Source organism: Musa acuminata, chromosome BXJ2-9, assembly GCF_036884655.1.
Source record: "Musa acuminata AAA Group cultivar baxijiao chromosome BXJ2-9, Cavendish_Baxijiao_AAA, whole genome shotgun sequence".
Taxonomy (NCBI): domain Eukaryota; kingdom Viridiplantae; phylum Streptophyta; class Magnoliopsida; order Zingiberales; family Musaceae; genus Musa; species Musa acuminata.
Genome location: NC_088346.1, coordinates 16,293,755 through 16,311,393, shown reverse-complemented (window position 1 = coordinate 16,311,393; position 17,639 = coordinate 16,293,755). Strand labels below are relative to the sequence as shown.

At 35.0% G+C, this 17,639-nt stretch overlaps 2 protein-coding genes, 1 long non-coding RNA gene and 1 pseudogene across 7 annotated transcripts; 2 read left to right on the top strand and 2 right to left on the bottom strand.

Moving 5' to 3' along the window:
• Nucleotides 1-244: 244 nt before the first annotated feature.
• Nucleotides 245-1,589, bottom strand: LOC135622015 (U3 small nucleolar ribonucleoprotein protein imp4-like; annotated as a pseudogene).
• Nucleotides 1,588-5,617, top strand: LOC135621960 (uncharacterized). 5 transcript variants are annotated; one of them, XR_010490971.1, is made up of 6 exons: nt 1,588-1,931; nt 2,486-2,620; nt 2,820-3,838; nt 3,935-4,060; nt 4,303-4,385; nt 5,054-5,617. It is a non-coding gene; the product is annotated as an uncharacterized LOC135621960 (long non-coding RNA). The 5 variants fall into 5 exon arrangements; XR_010490970.1 differs by having other exon boundaries at nt 2,486-2,656; XR_010490969.1 differs by having other exon boundaries at nt 2,486-2,979; nt 3,085-3,838.
• Nucleotides 5,618-11,468: 5,851 nt separating this feature from the next.
• LOC135622014 (pentatricopeptide repeat-containing protein At1g50270-like) lies at nt 11,469-11,858 on the top strand. The gene has a single exon (XM_065123641.1). The coding sequence runs from the start codon at nt 11,469-11,471 to the stop codon at nt 11,856-11,858; it is 390 nt and encodes a 129-aa protein (XP_064979713.1).
• A 398-nt stretch (nt 11,859-12,256) lies between these two features.
• LOC103973575 (NEDD8-specific protease 1) lies at nt 12,257-16,167 on the bottom strand. The gene is made up of 2 exons (XM_009388183.3): nt 15,361-16,167; nt 12,257-12,612 (listed from the first exon to the last, which is right to left on the bottom strand). Exon 1 carries the CDS (start codon nt 16,048-16,050, stop codon nt 15,364-15,366), a length of 687 nt encoding a protein of 228 aa, XP_009386458.1. The 5' UTR covers nt 16,051-16,167; the 3' UTR covers nt 12,257-12,612; nt 15,361-15,363.
• Nucleotides 16,168-17,639: the final 1,472 nt, after the last annotated feature.

Sequence of the window (17,639 nt, the reverse complement as noted above, 5' to 3'; positions counted from 1 at the left end):
CTCCTACTCCCATCTTTTTCTCCTAGTGAAATTTTGAAATCAACTAAACTAGGATAACTCCATACTTAAATCAATTGTAGTCATTTTCAACGTTTGCTAACTATACTACGAAGAAATTGATCCAAATTGGATCAATCTTGCCTGTGATATCAATATCCAAGTATATGATAATAAAATCGGCCAAAGCCACAAACTATGCCTAAAACCTTAGAACTAATTGACCACTAAAGTCAAAGACATTAACTTATCCAGATTCTGATGTCTTTCCATTTCCACACATAGTTCCCAGCTTTATAATAAAGAACAAAAGATAGGACATGAATGTACCACCAACCAAGCAACAAACTCCTTTTAGCAAATAAATTAAGCTACACAAAAACAAAAAAATTAGGCATACCTTACTCGTAAAATTGTCAAGAATTAGGTGTGGATAAGCCTCAGACATTGTTCCCACTACGTTTTTATTCATAATATCATGCATCGTCACCTGAAAGATAATAATAAAATATATGAGTGTGTCAACAATCTTCAAATATCTAGAAAAGAAAAGTACTTGTACATACCACATTGAGCAAGCCAAAGTATGCAGTTGGAGCAAATGACAAATGGCAAACAATCAAACCATCTGGTTCACCCCGATGTTCATGCACGACAAGATTCAATAATTTCCGAGATCACCTATGACAGAATATGTTATAAGTTGACATAAAAGAAAACAGCTATTCCAAAGATTTCATTAGTGGGTGCAGCCCATCGAGATACACAACTATCAAGTAGCAGGGCATATCAAACAGGAAAAACTAACATATTACATAAGCAGTGTGGAAGAGAAGGAACATAAGAGTTGGTGCATGCATGAATAAACACACAAATCTGTGCAACCACAAAGTGGACATTCTCTAATGAAATCAAAATGTTAATATAAAGATGTCTAGGTCGAAGGATTTATAAGATTTTAAGCAATTACTGTAATCCATCCAAACGACAACACCAAGACTACAAAAGTAAATGTGCTGATCCATGACAACCTACACTTATACAGACTCGACTTGCTGAGGGGCAATAGGGTTTGATTAAGCTTGAGTAAGCTTGCCTATAAGGCAAAGACTACAAATTCAAGCCTACAAAATTGGGCAAGAATTATCTAAATCATTAGCTTTGCCATTAATAAAGTAATAGTACCACAATGTATTCAGAAAAGAACAAAAAACACACCTGAACACCACGATTCATTCTTGTTGAGTTGGGAAAGACAAATTTTAGTTCCTACAAGAACAACAATACCAAGTTAAACTTTCAGATATATGATTAGTACTTCAACAAAACCACAAAAATATGCAGCTACTTACTTTGACAAACTGAGTAAGAGGTTTTGGCTTGGATTACGAGATGTTGTCACCAAAAATCTTTGGATCCTTTTCTGATGCTGTGGCGTACTCATCGTCGACGTGCGTTCTTGGTACTACTAGGCAAAGACAAAGACAAAACAACGAGAGCTTTGAACGACCACACACTTAAAGAAGTATTCTAAATAGATGAGTGATAGACCAAAAAAATGAAAAAACACCAAGAAAGATAAAAGAAAACATATTACCTGCAGTGTATTGGAGAGAACAGGGATCGCAGCTGAAAGCTAGGATAAACACAGAATTGTCTTCTTGTCAAGCAGCAATAGCAGTGCAGATAAAGAGCCTCGTTTCTCTTGATTTGGATGGGAAATCTTCCAAAGATGTATTGCGTCGAACACTTGCCTTACTCCTGGATGCTGCTGAAGCTTGTATACTCTCTTTATGGTGGAAATTGAAAATATGTGAGGAGCTGTTCAGGACATTACTCGGTGGAATCAGCCAAATAGCACTGTCTTGCGGAGGCCAGCTCTTGAGAGTGTTGCACATTCCTCTGAAGCCCCTTGTCCTGACCGCTTGTGCTCGGTTTGCTTCTAGTTTCTTTTTTTTTTGTTTTTTGGATGTGGATATTGATCTTCCTATTATACACCAAGTTGTGAACAGATATCATTCGCTTTTGAAGTTTGCTCTTCGGAACAAGCTGGTGTGTTGAGAAATAATCATGGAACTATGTTAGTCCTTTCCGCTAGAACGAGAAAATTTCTCTACTCTGGAAATCCTCCCTCTTAATCCCCTATAAATAAGGGGAGAATAGCTTCAATGTAAAACAGCTTCTTCAATAATTTTTCTTATTTTTTATTTTTTCCAACATGAGAGAATTACTTGAGGTTATTAGATTGCTGTGGCACATCATATTTTATAAGCTTATTGATTTTTTAGCTAGAATAAACAATATACGCTAAAAATTTTCACGTTGATATAGCTATGTGATTTGTCGTCTAATGTAAAATGTTCTTTTTATTACTATCTCATTATTGAGCTTTTAGCCGCCATGCCATATCTCATTTCGGTATCATCTGAGTATTTCTTTGTTTAACCAATTTATGTTGGATTCTCACAAAGCATATGTTATATTGCAGGATGGAAAAAAAAAAACAGGCTGTTCCTGTTGTGCAGCTCAATCGTATGTCTTCTTGCTGACTTGAGCTCATCCATTAAAAAGTGGGAAGTTATAGACATGATATTTCCCCTCTTCATTGAGAGTCTTGAAGAAGGTGATAGCTTCTGCTCCATGTTTATTGCGTCTCCGAGTATGAACCCTTGTCTCTTAAGAATGTATATGCTAGTGAATAATGCTGTTTGTCTTTTTTGCGCTTTGCTTAGTATTTGATATATCATTTCAATTGCTTCTGTGGTAACTATTGTCATCCATATTGTGGCAATCAAGTTCAACTGTTTTCATAAATGTTTCAGCTACTTGATGCGGTATCTCGCATGGTTTGTTTGGGTTTTGATTAGTCTTATCGTGAGACAATAGTTCTAGTGACCAGAAACTATTTAGATGAACTCAAGAATGTCGGATTGGAAGAAGGCAAAACACTGCCCCCAAGAAACTACTACAGAGCGTGTAGAAGTATGTGTTTAGGTGTTTCTTTGTAGTTTGGACTACAGATTATGTGCTATTTTGCAGGCTTGTAACTTCTCATAGTTTTGCTAACTTCTTCAGTTTATATTTTAGAGACTCCCTGCAGGGTTTCTTCTGGTTGCCTCTCGTCTTAGTAGCTCAAAACTGAGGTCTGATTACCGCCAATAGGCTATGGTCTTCATGCTCTTATGTGGCAGTGGCTTGCCGAATCAAAAAGTGGAAGGTAGAGTGCTGATGGGTGTCAGGCTTTTATGTCAACCTTATTGCACTGCACGCCTATCCGCATACCATGTCTTGTTAGGGCCTTGACGCCTGAGCAGCCACCTGATTGTGTTTGGTATTGCTGATTAATATGGATGATGCAGAGAATATTGAGCGAGCACCGGGTGCTGGCGTGGCGTGCCGTGCCGTCTTAGATCATAGCAGCCTTGGGAATGTTTGGACTTTGGAGTTTTGGTTACTTAAAAAGGATCATCTGGAGTTCTTTTCCGTTTTGACTCTTTTCTTCCTTTTTCTCAGTATAATGCTTTCGGATTTGCAGGAGTGGTGCTGATTTCTTGGGGCCATTATTGCCTGCAGTTGTCGAAATTTGCTTTGAGTTTGATCCTGCAGCCAATGTTGAGCCTTCTCTACTAAAGCTGTTTCGAAATCTATGCTTCTATATTGTCTTGTTCGGCTTAGCACCACCAATTCAACAAAATCAGATACCGACAAAACCAGGGTCCACGTCATTGAACACTCTGGAAGCATTGACACGACAGCTCTTCAAGCTGTAGCTTGGCCATACTTGTGGAATGGGGAATGGTCTGTGGCTGTTCAACACATTGCAAAAGGAACACCACCATCGGTAAGCTAATGGAAATATATCATTATAATGCTGTATAATATTGTCATCCTGGAACTTGCTTTTCATGGTTGCGCTAATGATGCTATTTTTGGATAGATTCAACCTAGCCTTTAACACGATGCTCAGTTTACCGCGGTGGTCTGCATTTCGCACCAGCTACGTTTTAGATAGATTCAACCTAGACGGTGTTCTCTCGAAGAGGCCCACGCTTATTGTGTTGAAGTAAGTACACCGGTCACGTATTATAAGATCAATGGTCTTCCTCTTCTTTTTCTAGAAAGTGAAACGTCTTTCCAAGTCTAAAATAACTATATATTTTGCCTTATTTTGTAGTAGTGATTCTGATATATATATATATATATATATATATATATATATATATATATATATATATATATATATATATATATGCCACATTTTCTCATGTATGCATTACATAATTAGCTTCGGTATTAAATATGCAGCGTCCATCCCTTTCCAAGACAAACTGATTTGATGCTTGAGAGCTGCCTTTTCTAATGTACCTGGGATGATCTCTACCTTTGATGTAATCGATAAGTTTCCCTTCTGTACTACTTTGTGTTTTTTAGGTTGGCAACTACTTAAACTTTTTTTAATCTACAAGACTAGTAGATAGGTTTCTGACTAGTCTAAATCCAAAACGTCAAAACTCTAAATCATCAACTAATTCCGACTAGATTGCTAAGTAATTAATGATAATAGTTCTAATTTGTAATCTTACTTATATTTCCATGCATGATTTTCTTTTTTTTTATAATAGACACATATGTCATAGATTGTTAGTGTTAAAAGAGATTAAAAAAAATTATTGAAGAAGCTATATTGCATTTATATGTTCTCTCCCTATTTATACAAGGGAGGATTTCCCTCAAAAGAATAGAGAAATTTTTTACTCATCGTGAGCTAAATGCACTAAACAACCCAACATTGGTAATGAAATAGCTGCTCTTTTTGCTGCATTAGGACAGGAAAAGTTGAGATAGAGTACAATTTCAGGTTTAAGTGAAATTTTATGCTGGAAAATTAATTAATTAATTAATTAATTTATTTATTTATTTATTTTCTTTCTGCTTGTTCAAAGTGCTCCTGTTATGTTATGGTTGGGTTTTATGAGTTTGATTTGTGAAAATGAGAAGTTTAACACATCATAAACAATCTATATTAATGCCATCTGAATTCTTCTTTGCATAATAGGTGTTAGAGCGACATGTCTTCTTGGAGTTGCTTTTTTGGAGATACTACGGTTTAGTTGTAATGGTGGTGTACTCTGTGTTGACTCCTCTTTAACTACATTAAGAAGTGCATTCAGTTATGTGTTCGAGTATCTACTTACTCCAAACTTGGTGTCACCAGTGTTTCAATGCTTAACTGCCTGCAATTGTATATAGATCTTTGGAAGCGGCAGTGTCACGGCTGGTAAGCTTTTGCACCTTTTTATTATACACACTTTTCTTTTCTTTCAAATTTTGCTCAAAATATTTTTTTCTTCATATTTATTTTATTCTAATTTTTTTGTCAACCATGGATGTAGATATTAACAAAGGAGATCTTAGATTCTCATACTTAAGTACAACGTTTGAGGAACTCTCTTGTCCATCTCTGTGAATCATATCAGATGTATAAGCAATGAACACCACCAATTCTGTAGTATAGTTTTAATTATCAAATGGAATGACTTCACATGCAAATATTTTTGGGAACCGAGGCTGAGGCTTCCCATCACACATGCTGAAACTCTTGCCTTGCAGTTTCATGTTATAGCGTCAAAGTTATTTTTTCTGTACATGTGCCCTTAATTCATTTTGCTCTTTTCTTTTTTGCAAAATTAGACGCTTGGATATGCAGTCAAATCTGATTCGCATGTCCAAATCCATGCACATCATTTATACATCTGAGCTCGCTGATAGTTATATTCTATAGTAAAGAAATGTTCTCTTTGTGCATTCATTTATCGGACTTCCAGTTCTAATACATTGAAACTCTTGAACATCTTAGTAGGATCATCATATCCTCTTTTTTGGAATGGCTAGCAAACAGTTAATAATACATGCAGTTTCGCAACAAACCATACTTGAACTCATATTGCTAAAAACAGCATCCAATAATTAACCCTCTCTTAGGCACTTAAATTCGTTTCCTGATGACAGACTGCTCTAAAGTTTCCCGATGACAGAATGCTCTAAAGCACGATAGTTTTGTGCTACTTAATTCTGACCCAGTTCCGTGAGATTATAGTTTGACCTGTTTTAAGTGAAGGTGAAAGCTTTTGAGATCATATCTAATACATAAATGTAGAAAGCTATATTAATGTCATAAAGTTAAGAAAGCATTTTGAAATGACTTATTCAAATAAAACATTTAAATTCATCAAATAATAAATACATAAAACATTAATCTCTCAATTATGCCTCTAATTAGAATAGTTCAATTGACTTAAACCAAACTCAATTCGATTATGATGTAACAGAATCAACTTTAAATGCTTATAGAATCAATCTGGAATCGACTAATCTAATTTAGATTTGATTGATCTCAATTAGATCAAATAGGTTTAAACTAGTCAAGTTAATCAAGAATCACCCTAAACTGACTTTAACCAATCAAACCTATCTGATTTAGCTAATTAACAAGCTCAAACCAAGAGAGAGAGGAAATTGAACTATGTCGTATAGTGCTAACCTAAATCGAACCAACACACCTGAGTCTTGGATGGGTCACATACGTTGCATATACCTGTTCTAAGTAATAGGTTGAGTTGAGGTATAACGGGCTATATAAAAGGAGCAATGATATGTCTAATGACAATCGCATAGCCGGATAAACTTAACTTTATGGACTAGGCTAAGCCTCACTTATAAGTTGGATTGAGCCTTACCATTGAACTAGGTTATTCTTGGCTCGCGAGTTGATCGTACCTAAACATATGAGTTGGGGTTGTATTTGACCATATAGATTGGGTCGTACCTAGTTGAATGAGCTGACCCATGTTTGGCCACATGGTTGGATCGTACCTTACTATATGGGTTAGGTCATACATGGCCACATGGATTTGATTGTACCTAGCCACATGAGTTGACCCATGTCTCGCCACATGGTTTGGTCGTACCTTACCATATGGGTTGGGTTATACATGGCCATATGAACTAGATCGTACATAACTACATTGATTGAGTTATGCCTAGCCATATAGGTTAAGTCATACCTTGCCATATGGGTTGGCTTTTACCAACCACATAGACTGGATCATGCCGAGTCACATGGGCATGGTTGTACTTAGCCACATGGGTTAAGTCGTGCATGAATACATGGGCTAAGTCAATTTGGTTTGATAGATCAACTTGACTCATGTCAAACCCCAATTAAACTCCTCTTATCATTTTAATATCTAAAATTATTAAAGAATAATTCAAATCTATTAATTAAAAATTTTAATTCATGATCTTAAATTTAAAACTAATTACATTATAGAAATTCACACATAATTCTTGAAATATAGATATATCTAATTAAAATAAATTAGAACTATTATGTTAATCTAAAAATAAGAATTTTAATAATTAAATCAATATTAAAATTCACTTAAGCTTAAGAGATCAATATAAATCAAATAATCATTCTAACATTATAAATCAATTATCATTATTTACTAATCATGAAATTTTAAAATTAAAACATCTTTATGCATCATAAAATTATAAAAATATTAACATTAAGATTTCAAAACATAAATTAAAATTAATTAAAAATAATAATCCTACCTCTACTCGGCTATCCTTTCCTCAAAATCATCTCCTCATGAAGTCCTCTCCTCAATCCTCCAATTGTTAGGTTCGATGAGGAATGAGGGAGGAGTAGTCCCCTTTATATAGGAGAAATAAATATACTTTCTATTCGAAAGGTAGGTAATAATTTAATTTAATTTTTAACTTATTTTTATTTTACTTTCACACACAAAAATATAATATTCATTTCTTATAGTTCACACACGAAAATGAAATATAAACTATTTACTTCCTAAAAATCAAATCAAATCAATCATTAGAAAATAAATCAATTAATAATTTGATTAAGGAAACCAAATTTAATCATTTCCTTAACTATAGTACACAAACATAGAAGTTAATAATAAAACAATACATTATTTATAATAATTAATTTATGCTAAGGGAGAAATTATCGGTGATTACATTTCTCCCTCACTTAATAGAATTTTGGTCCCAAATTTGATTAAAAATAACATTAATCAATATAGTTAGCTTTTAAAATACTAAGTCAAAGGACAAAACTAAATTAGCTTGAAAAATATTTTGATTAAATGTATCACTTGAAAACTTTTAAGTCAAAAATATATTTTTTTAACATAAAATACATGATAGATTAATGAAACTTATTGAATAAATTTGATTTTAGATTACCCATAACAAGTATATCAAATTCTATATCTAATAAATCAATAAAATTTTTAAGTTTTAAAAATTAATTGATTATTGACATAAAATATAAGTTGAGATACAACTCAACAAACAAAAGCAATTAAAATGATAGAAAAATTATCCAACTATTCAACATATATTTTTTTATAATTTCAAATTATTTATATATTATATGTGTCAAAGAAATAACATTATATTTAATTCTCATTAGACTCGTCATTACATTAAACAAATAATATCTGATAATTAATTTGACATTAAATTAAAAATTTATTTAAATTAATTACTCATACAATTAAGTTTAAATATCAATGCACTATCAAATTTATTCAACTTCAAAAGCACATATTTTATTAATATCAATAATAAATTCTACAAACCATCCGGTCAAATCTAATCTCAATTTTAAGAATAATATATGGTAACAAAAATTATAAAGGTAAATACTTTTTAATTTATATTTTTAAAAGATCCTATAAAATTTTGAACTTAAAATTATCAAAAATTTTACATAGGAGAGAATAATTGATACTTAGTATAATCTTCAATTAGTAAAACTAAATATGTTAACTATAAACATTCATAACAATGTAAGACAAAACTATAAAAGATAATTAATCATCGATCCTAAAGAATCCACGTAGTAACAAATATGTTTTATTAAATTTACCCTATTCATAATTATAGATAAAATAATATTTTAGAACAAAGGGTAACAAAAATAATATATGAAACTATAATAGAATTATGTCAAAGTTCCTTCAGTATAATCTACTTTAAATTTATAACAAAATTATATGAATGAATTTTAGATCTCCAACATAAAAATGATATGGTCAAAATAATAAATGCTATAAGACTTGTGCAAAAACTTAATTTATTTACTTTTTTATAAAATAAAATATAAATATAAATATTTTACCATGAACATAAGCATCATATAATATTTCTAATCTGATTACCAAATTATTATTATTATTATTATTATTATTATTATTATTATTATTTTCGATATTAGATATAAATCTAATATGTGCATGGAATAACTAAGTCAATTAATAATATTTATTTATCATATATATCTCAAAAGAAAAATAATACATTCTATAATTAAATTAACAACCCTTATCTACTTTGTAAAAATGGGAGAAGAGGGTAATGACAAAATCATATTCAAAATATAAAATGAGTTTATAAGCTAAACTAATAGAACACTTATTTTAATTTAGAAAAAAAATAAAAATTTTGATCTTTTACTCAATAATCTCTATAATCTCATTTCAAGTCGAGATTCTCTTTAAGTAACATCTTTAATCAATTATTTTTTTTAAAGAAACTCATATTTGACTCGCTAAAATGATCCTAATATCTTAAATTCATATTTTAGTTGCATTATAATCTAATTCTCAAAATCTAAATTTTAAAAATGAATTGGGTAATCTAATATTCTAACCCTAGGATCCCATATTCGAACTGGTCCTCAGAATCATTACTTTGATACCTGCCCTCGGTAGGGATACATAAACATCCATGATCATTCATTTATATTCATCCATTCACTCACGCATTCATCAAAAAATTAATATGATTAAATATTATAAGAGACCATACTTAATATAAATATACTAGACTATGTTAATTGGTGGCTCTACATTGGCCTGCAGCTCCTCAGGTTACACTTCCAATATAAACTACTAGCCTAATCATATCTACTACATGATAATAATCCTATCAATATCATAAACTAAAAGTAAAAACCAATAAATATTTTTAAATGATATCTTCAGATAAAATATTTAAATTCATCAAATCCTAAATGCATGAAACATTAATCTCTCAATAGTCCTCGTTCAACCACAATCCTAATTGGAATAGCTCAATTGACTTAAACCAAACTAAATTCGATTATGATCTAATGGAACCAACCTCAAATCCTTATAGAACTAGTCTAGAATCACCCAGACTAGTCTAATTTAGATATGATTGATCTCGATTAGGTCAAATAGGTTTGAACTAGTCAAGTTAGTTTGGAATCACCCTAAATCGACTTTAACCAATTAAACCTATATGATTTAGTTAATTAACGAGCTCAAACCAATAGAGAGAGAGAAAATTGGACTATGTCGAGTGCTAACCCAAACCGAACCAACCCACTTGAGTCTTGGATGGATCACATATGCTACATATGTCTGTTACAAATAATATGTTGAGTTGTGGTACAACTTGCTATATAAAAAGAACAACGATATGTCTAATGCCAATCGCATAGTTGGGCAGAATTAACTTCATGGATTAGGCTAAACCTCACTTATAAGTTGGGCTGAGCTTTACTATTGAACTAGGTCATACTTGGCTCACGAATTGATCGTACCTAGACATATGAGTTAGGGTCATAACCGACCACATGGATTGGATTGTACCTAGCCACATGAGTTGGCCCATGCTTGGTCATATGATTGGGTCGTACCTTACCACATGGGTTGGGTCATACATGGTCACATGGACTGGATCGTACTTAACCACTTGGATTGGGTCATGCATGATCACATGGGTTGGGTTGTACTTTGCCATATGAGTTTACTCCTACCCAGCCACATAAGCTGGGTCATGCCGAGTCACATGGGCTAGGTTGTACTTAACCATATGGGCCGAGTTGTACATGAACACGTAGGCTAAGTTGATTCGGTTTGACAGATCAACTTGACTCAAGTTAAACTCAAATTAGACTCCTCTTATCAAATTATATTTCAATATCTAAAATTATTAATGAATAATTCAAATCCATTAATTAAAAATTTTAGTTCATAATCTTAAATTTAAAACTAATTACATTATAAAAATTTATACATAATTCTTGAAACATAGATATATTTAATTAAATAAATTAGAATTATTATGCTAATCCAAAATTAAGAATTTTAATAATTAAATAAATATTAAAATTTACTTAAGCTTAAGAGATTAATATAAATCAAATATTCATTCTAACATCATAAATTAATTATCATTATTTACTAATCATAAAATTTTGAAATTAAAACATAATTATGCATCATAAAATTATAATAATCTTAACATTAAGATTTCAAAAGAAAGAATCTTAACTATTCCAATTGTTATATATCATTTATAATAATTAATTTATGTTAACTGAGAAATGATTGATGAACGCTTTGATGACGGGCTGCTGTCTCAATAATCGCGCAGAAGAGGCATTGGTCTTGTTCGATGAAATGCTAAAAACAGGGGTTAGAGATCACGGACAGGACAGTCGTCGCTCTGATCTCTGCCTGTTTTCAGATCGGCAATCTGGCCTTGGGCAGCACAACACATGCTTACGTATACAAAAACTGTCACGCATCACGAAGATTATGTGTTCCATCGGCACTGGATTAGCGGACATGCATTCCAAATGCAGATGCCTTGCCAGTGCCCTGAAAGTGTTCGACAATATGAGGGACAGAAACGTGTTGACATGGAGCGACTTGGTAGCAGGGTTCGCGAACCACGACGAAGGCAAGGCGGCGTTGAAGCTGCTTGAAGAGATGGTGAAGGAAGCCCTATGACCCAATGCAGTTACCTTCACAGGATTGCTCTCTGCGTGTTGCCACCGTGGGCTGGCCGAGGAGGGTCTCTACCTGTTCGACGCCATGAAGAGCAAGTTCGGAGTTGAGCCATTCATGCGGTTGCATGGTGGACCTTCTCGGGCGAGTTGGGATGGTAGAACAAGCACATGCGTTCGTAAGAATGCCGATCGAGACGGACGCGATCGTGTGGAGGGCTTTGCTGGGCACTTGCAGGATCTACAAGCACGAAAAGCTCGGGCGGGAGATTGGGAAGATTCTGCTGCAGTTGGAGAAGGGATCAACATAAAAGCCTGACAACTGCGACGATTACGTTGCACTATCAAATATGTATGCTGCAGCAGAAAGATGGGAGGATGTGTTGACACTGAGAGAAGCCATGAAGAATAATGCAGTACATAACAGACCAAGTAGAAGTGCAGTTTGAACCATCAAACTGGCAAAACGTGAACATAGAGGAAGGACTTAAAAGCAGATGAACTCATACATGCTGGGCAGCACATTCGTGCCCACTCTTCGGAGGGAGGGCTAATTTCACTGTGTAACCACCATTGTTTTTAGCGTAGCTCTGTACGCGAAAAGTAACTATTATCTTCAGGATTGCACATATTCTTGGTCTGCAAGATTGTACATATTTTTGGTCCGCAAAAGTAGAGAAACACACTATTTATCTGGGTGGCAGTTGTATGACAAAATATCCGCACTTGCAGCTGCGGCTGAGTTCCAACCAACGCATCTGTAGAATAGATGTTGTAAATTGTTGACAGCAGGATAGCAATTAAGAAAACTGTGTAAGTTCAACTCTATCAAGGACATTGTACGAGAAACATTTTAAATATGTTGCGAGGGACCTGTTTTCTACCATAAAACCTTCTAGATTTGTCGTGATCTGATCCCAACACTTCATAAATTTGATAGGTTTAAATCATTAGTCTAAAATGTTTAAGCAACTCATATATCCTATAACCCATGTCAAATATCCTTCCACATCTCTTAACATAAAAAGTATTAAAGAGAACCTAATATTGAACATGGCGAGCAATCGAAAAAAGTAAGATTCTCAATTAAGATTGGATCTCACATGCACCGATAACAAACCTTAACAAAGAATAGAAAAAACCATGACATCTTAGTTTCTATATTAAATGTGAAAGAAGATTTGGATTAGTTTAGAGGGCTTTAGGGATCTATTATTATCAATCTGAGTTTAAATATTTCGGGTCAATGATCGAAACTTCAACTTAATGGGTCAATTATCTCATCGAATCATGATAGGATTCATTCCTTCACTCCACTTCATGAAATGTCTTACACTAAAACGAAGCCTGTGTCTAGAACTTGGTAAAGCCACAATAGGTCCTTTTATTCGGAAAAGAAATTTCTGCAGGACACTAATGGAATTTTTAGATTGTCTGCAACAAATCATCTACAAAGGACCACTCTTCAGTCCCTCCCATATGGTTGTTTTCAGAAAGAAATCCATTCAGTATCTTCCACGTGTTTGTTTCCATAGAGAAATGGATATCATTAAAGTTTGTTGACCAATACAAATGAACTATTGAGGACAAAAAATGGACCTTAGTTGGCAGTCATTAAGGGATTTTAACTCTTTTTCCAAAAGGCACCTGCATAAAACATTTGTTTGTTTTATCCTCCTTATTCAGCTATACAGCTCAAATTGTGAATGAAAGAGACATAATATGAGAGTTGCTCCACTCCTTTAGTTAATAGCTAGGACAGGAAAGAGAAGAAAAACAAGGGAGAGGGAAGTATTTGTCCCTATACTGAAGGCAACCCCATCATTACGTCATGTTTAGAATTGTATGTATAAAATTATAAATTACACAACTAGTAGTCACAATATAGACAACCATTTTGAAGCACACTGATAAACTTCATTCTTTTACATAGTCATAGAACTAGTACCTTAGACAAGAAGATACTCTTTAGCTCAAAAGTAATAAGATAGGATAAGATAAAAAGCTTGCTGATTAAACTAGGTCATAAACCAATTTGCTAGATCAAGTTTTTCATCCCTATATAGGATAATCACACCAAAAGAAGATAGATAGCATCAACATTTGGTCCATGACTCCATTAACCAGCCTAATGTTGTAATGTTAGGTGAAGAATTTCGAAAAATTAACTCCAGATCTTTTACAGGATGTAAGGCCAAGTTAAGAAATGGATAAGTACATTTACCATAAAAAAAATATAAAAAGAAAAGATCTAGGGATTGAACTATTTAAGCCTTCAACATAAGCTACTTTAAGTTTGTTTCGTACCGTAGTAAACAATTCCTATAAATAAAAAAGGAGGCATCCAAGTCTCTTTTGATTCTCTCCTTGGCTGCATGCTTCCCAAAAGTACTCCAGGCTCCTAGGCACGAAAGTTCTTCCAGATCCAATATGGTTACAGAGTGATTCAAGTCTGGTTTACAAAACAATTCCAGAATAGGAATTCCTTTGCTACAAGTTGCATTTACTGGTTTTTCTCTTTGTCTGTTCCCCTGTTTTTGTTCATGTTATTTTATATGTTTCAAATAAATACATCTCACACAACATTATTCTGTTCTCTATGTTCCTTGATTTCTTTTTGAACTTCTAGCAAATGTACCATGTCATTCTTCAAATTCCGGATTACCGCACGAACTGCTTAAAATGCCAAAACTTTGACAAGTAAAATACTGGATTAAGGATATCCTAGTTCACAAGTTCATCAGAAGCTTCTCTTATCAAGATTTGTAGCTATAGAAGATGAATCTTAAAAGCAGTCAAATAAAGGCTCAACTGAACTAGATTTCCTAATTCCAATCTATATATATGCATAGGCTATGTTTTCAAACCACAAATAAGGGATTGGTTATTAAGATGGTCACACATGTACTTGTATAACATGCAGTTAACAATTAAAATAAAATGAACTTGCAATTCTATGATCCTGGAACTCTTTAGGATTAAATAAATCAGTATTCTCTTTGTCTATCAGCAATTGAACACCAGGACAAGAGTAAGTGTTGCAAAGAAGAATTATCATGCTAAACCAACAAGCTACAATTCAGAAAGGACCCTTTGCAGTTGTTTAGTACATACAAATTATGAAAGTGTAAGAGAAACAAACATAGAGTAACAATCCAAATAATGTCACTAATAAAGCAACAATCATAAACGGTTGAGTGTAATAAAGCTGAACCTGAACTAATACAATGGTTTTCGATACGAGTGGGTTTTCTACTGATCTACAGCTACATTCTTTTAAATCTGAGATCCTCCAAATTGCAAGCAACTTTATCTACCCAAAATAACCAGAAACTGAGCAATATGCAGAAGTAGCAGCTAGAAAGCAACCAAAAACAGACAAAATCACAATCCACTCACGGCTTAATCCTCTTTCTGCAATTAACTCCAGGCATTCATGCATCAGTTGCAAGAAAAAAGCAGCAAGCTGAAGTAAAGCCAAGTAACAAGAGAATCAAAGTCGTTACCCATCACTTAGGCTCCATCAAGCTCAAAATAAGCCTCAAAACTTCGTCTCTCAGCTTGTCCACCGCATCAGCATCGACTTCCTCCTTCAAGGCGGCGAACCACCCGTCCTCCCCGTCCGCGCACCCCCCACGGGCGACATACCAGTCATAGACCACTTTGGCGATGGCCATCACAAACAACCCGCAGTCGTACCCGTTGGTCTGCTGCGGCGTGAACCCCTCAACGAACCGCGGGGGCTCGCCGCCATCATCGACGAACCCGCTGACGGCGTGGAAAAGCCGCTCCCCGTGACACCGATTGGCGCCGCGGCAGCTGTCGTGGTGCACGAATTCGCCGGTCTCCCGGCAGTAGACGAGGAGGCTCCAGTGGGAACCGCCCCCAGCGACGGTGACGTCGACGTTGCTGTTGACGGGGAAGAGGACGAGGTCCCGATCGGGGAGGCGGAGGGGGTCGGCGAACTGGCGGAGGGATTGGGGGTCGTGGCAGTTGGCGAGCCAGAAGGAGATGGAGGGCGGGAGGAGGAGGGCACGCGGGGAGGGGCAGAGGGAGGCGAGGTGGGCGAAGTAGAACTCGATGATGCGGTCGTTGAGGTAATGGGGGCCACGGAGGATGTCGAGGTCGGATCGCCTCATAACCACGTCGAGGTAGCTCAGGATCTTCTCGTCGCCCTTGTTCTTGGGCGGCGCCATGGGCCCTCGCACTGAGAGCGGGGGGTGCAAGGAGCGACAAGCGGCTTCACTTCGGAGGAGAAGGAGATGCCAAGCGGAGAAGAACGCGTCGAGCCGGAAGAAGTAGCAATAACGAAGCCCAATCCGTTAAGAGGACCGACGAGAGGCCGAAACCGCACCATGGGCGGTCCGCTATTGCTCTTAGGTTAAATATGCTAAGACATTAAATTAGATAAGCCTGAATTAAACAGTAAACTGATAATCATCAATACAATCTAAAATTATATATCAATTTCAATATATTTATATAAATCTTCATCACACATATCACATAAATGATTACCTCCTCGATTGCATTGGGTAGATCAAATTACAGTTTGACCTACTATATGCTAGATAATTACACGATGTGATCCTCCTTGTCTCTTAGTTGTGCATAATAATATCTGAGGAACACTACTATGATACTGACAACAATATATCAAAATAGGGTGACTAAGCTACCGAAGAAAGATTGATAAGAGCAAAGCACAGAAGAGATTTATACTACAAGCTTTCTATTCTCAAAATTCTTTGAAAGTAGAAAGTAAAGCAGGTTATTGATCAGCTCGATGAAGAGTTGGGGTATCTTAAGGTTTGTCCCGTAGAAAGTGTAGTAGTAAAGCAGGTCACTTCACTAAGGTTTTGTCCTGTAACAAAACATATTAGTCATAGGTGATTGCCAGGCAATCACCTATCAAATAAACATGTAGATTAGATCAGGCTTCCAACTCAAAATGTACATCAAATAAATAATATCAATTGGTTTTATTATCAAAATCCGAGATTCAACAATCTCTTTTTTTATAATGACAACTAATTAACGACGAAGTTAATAACTCCCTCTATAAATATATCATATTGATAGAACCTTGAATTTGAAGTCAAAACAATATTTCATCATGAATATTTCATACATTATATGTATATTATTGCATTGCATGTATCATTAACATAAGTTTTGCATGCATTATCATAAATATTTTAAATCATCATGGTATCAAAATATCAAAGTATATTACATCTTACCATGTATGATTCTTATATCATCGTATCTTCTCTCCCTTTGTCATCAACAAAAAGAAGAAGTACTGTTGAATCTCGTATTTTGATGATGAAACCACTTGATATATGTTTATGATTTAATCTGTATTTTGAGTGACGTATGATGCTTCGATCAGGATGAGACAATTAAAGCAGGAAAAATCATTTTGTGCCGGAGGAACATGTTAGAAGATTGGACGTCGGGCCGGTTGATCGGTCGACATATCGACAGAAGGCTTCAGGCCGTGGACTCGGGCATTGAGCCAAGAAGAGCGGGTATTGTGCCAAAGATATCAGACTTGTGGAGTCAACTGGCCGATTGGGGAATAGGCCGTAGGAGAGGACGATGCGCCGAAGAATCGGACGAAGTGTGGAGGGACCAATGATATGTCGGACAACTTGGTTAATTGCTTAGGATTAATTGTCTTGATCGAAGTTTTGTTTTACATGTGTATGATTAACTACGATGGAAGAAAAATATGTAGTAGGAGTTGCGCCGGAGTCAAGACCATGATCACGTTGGGGGT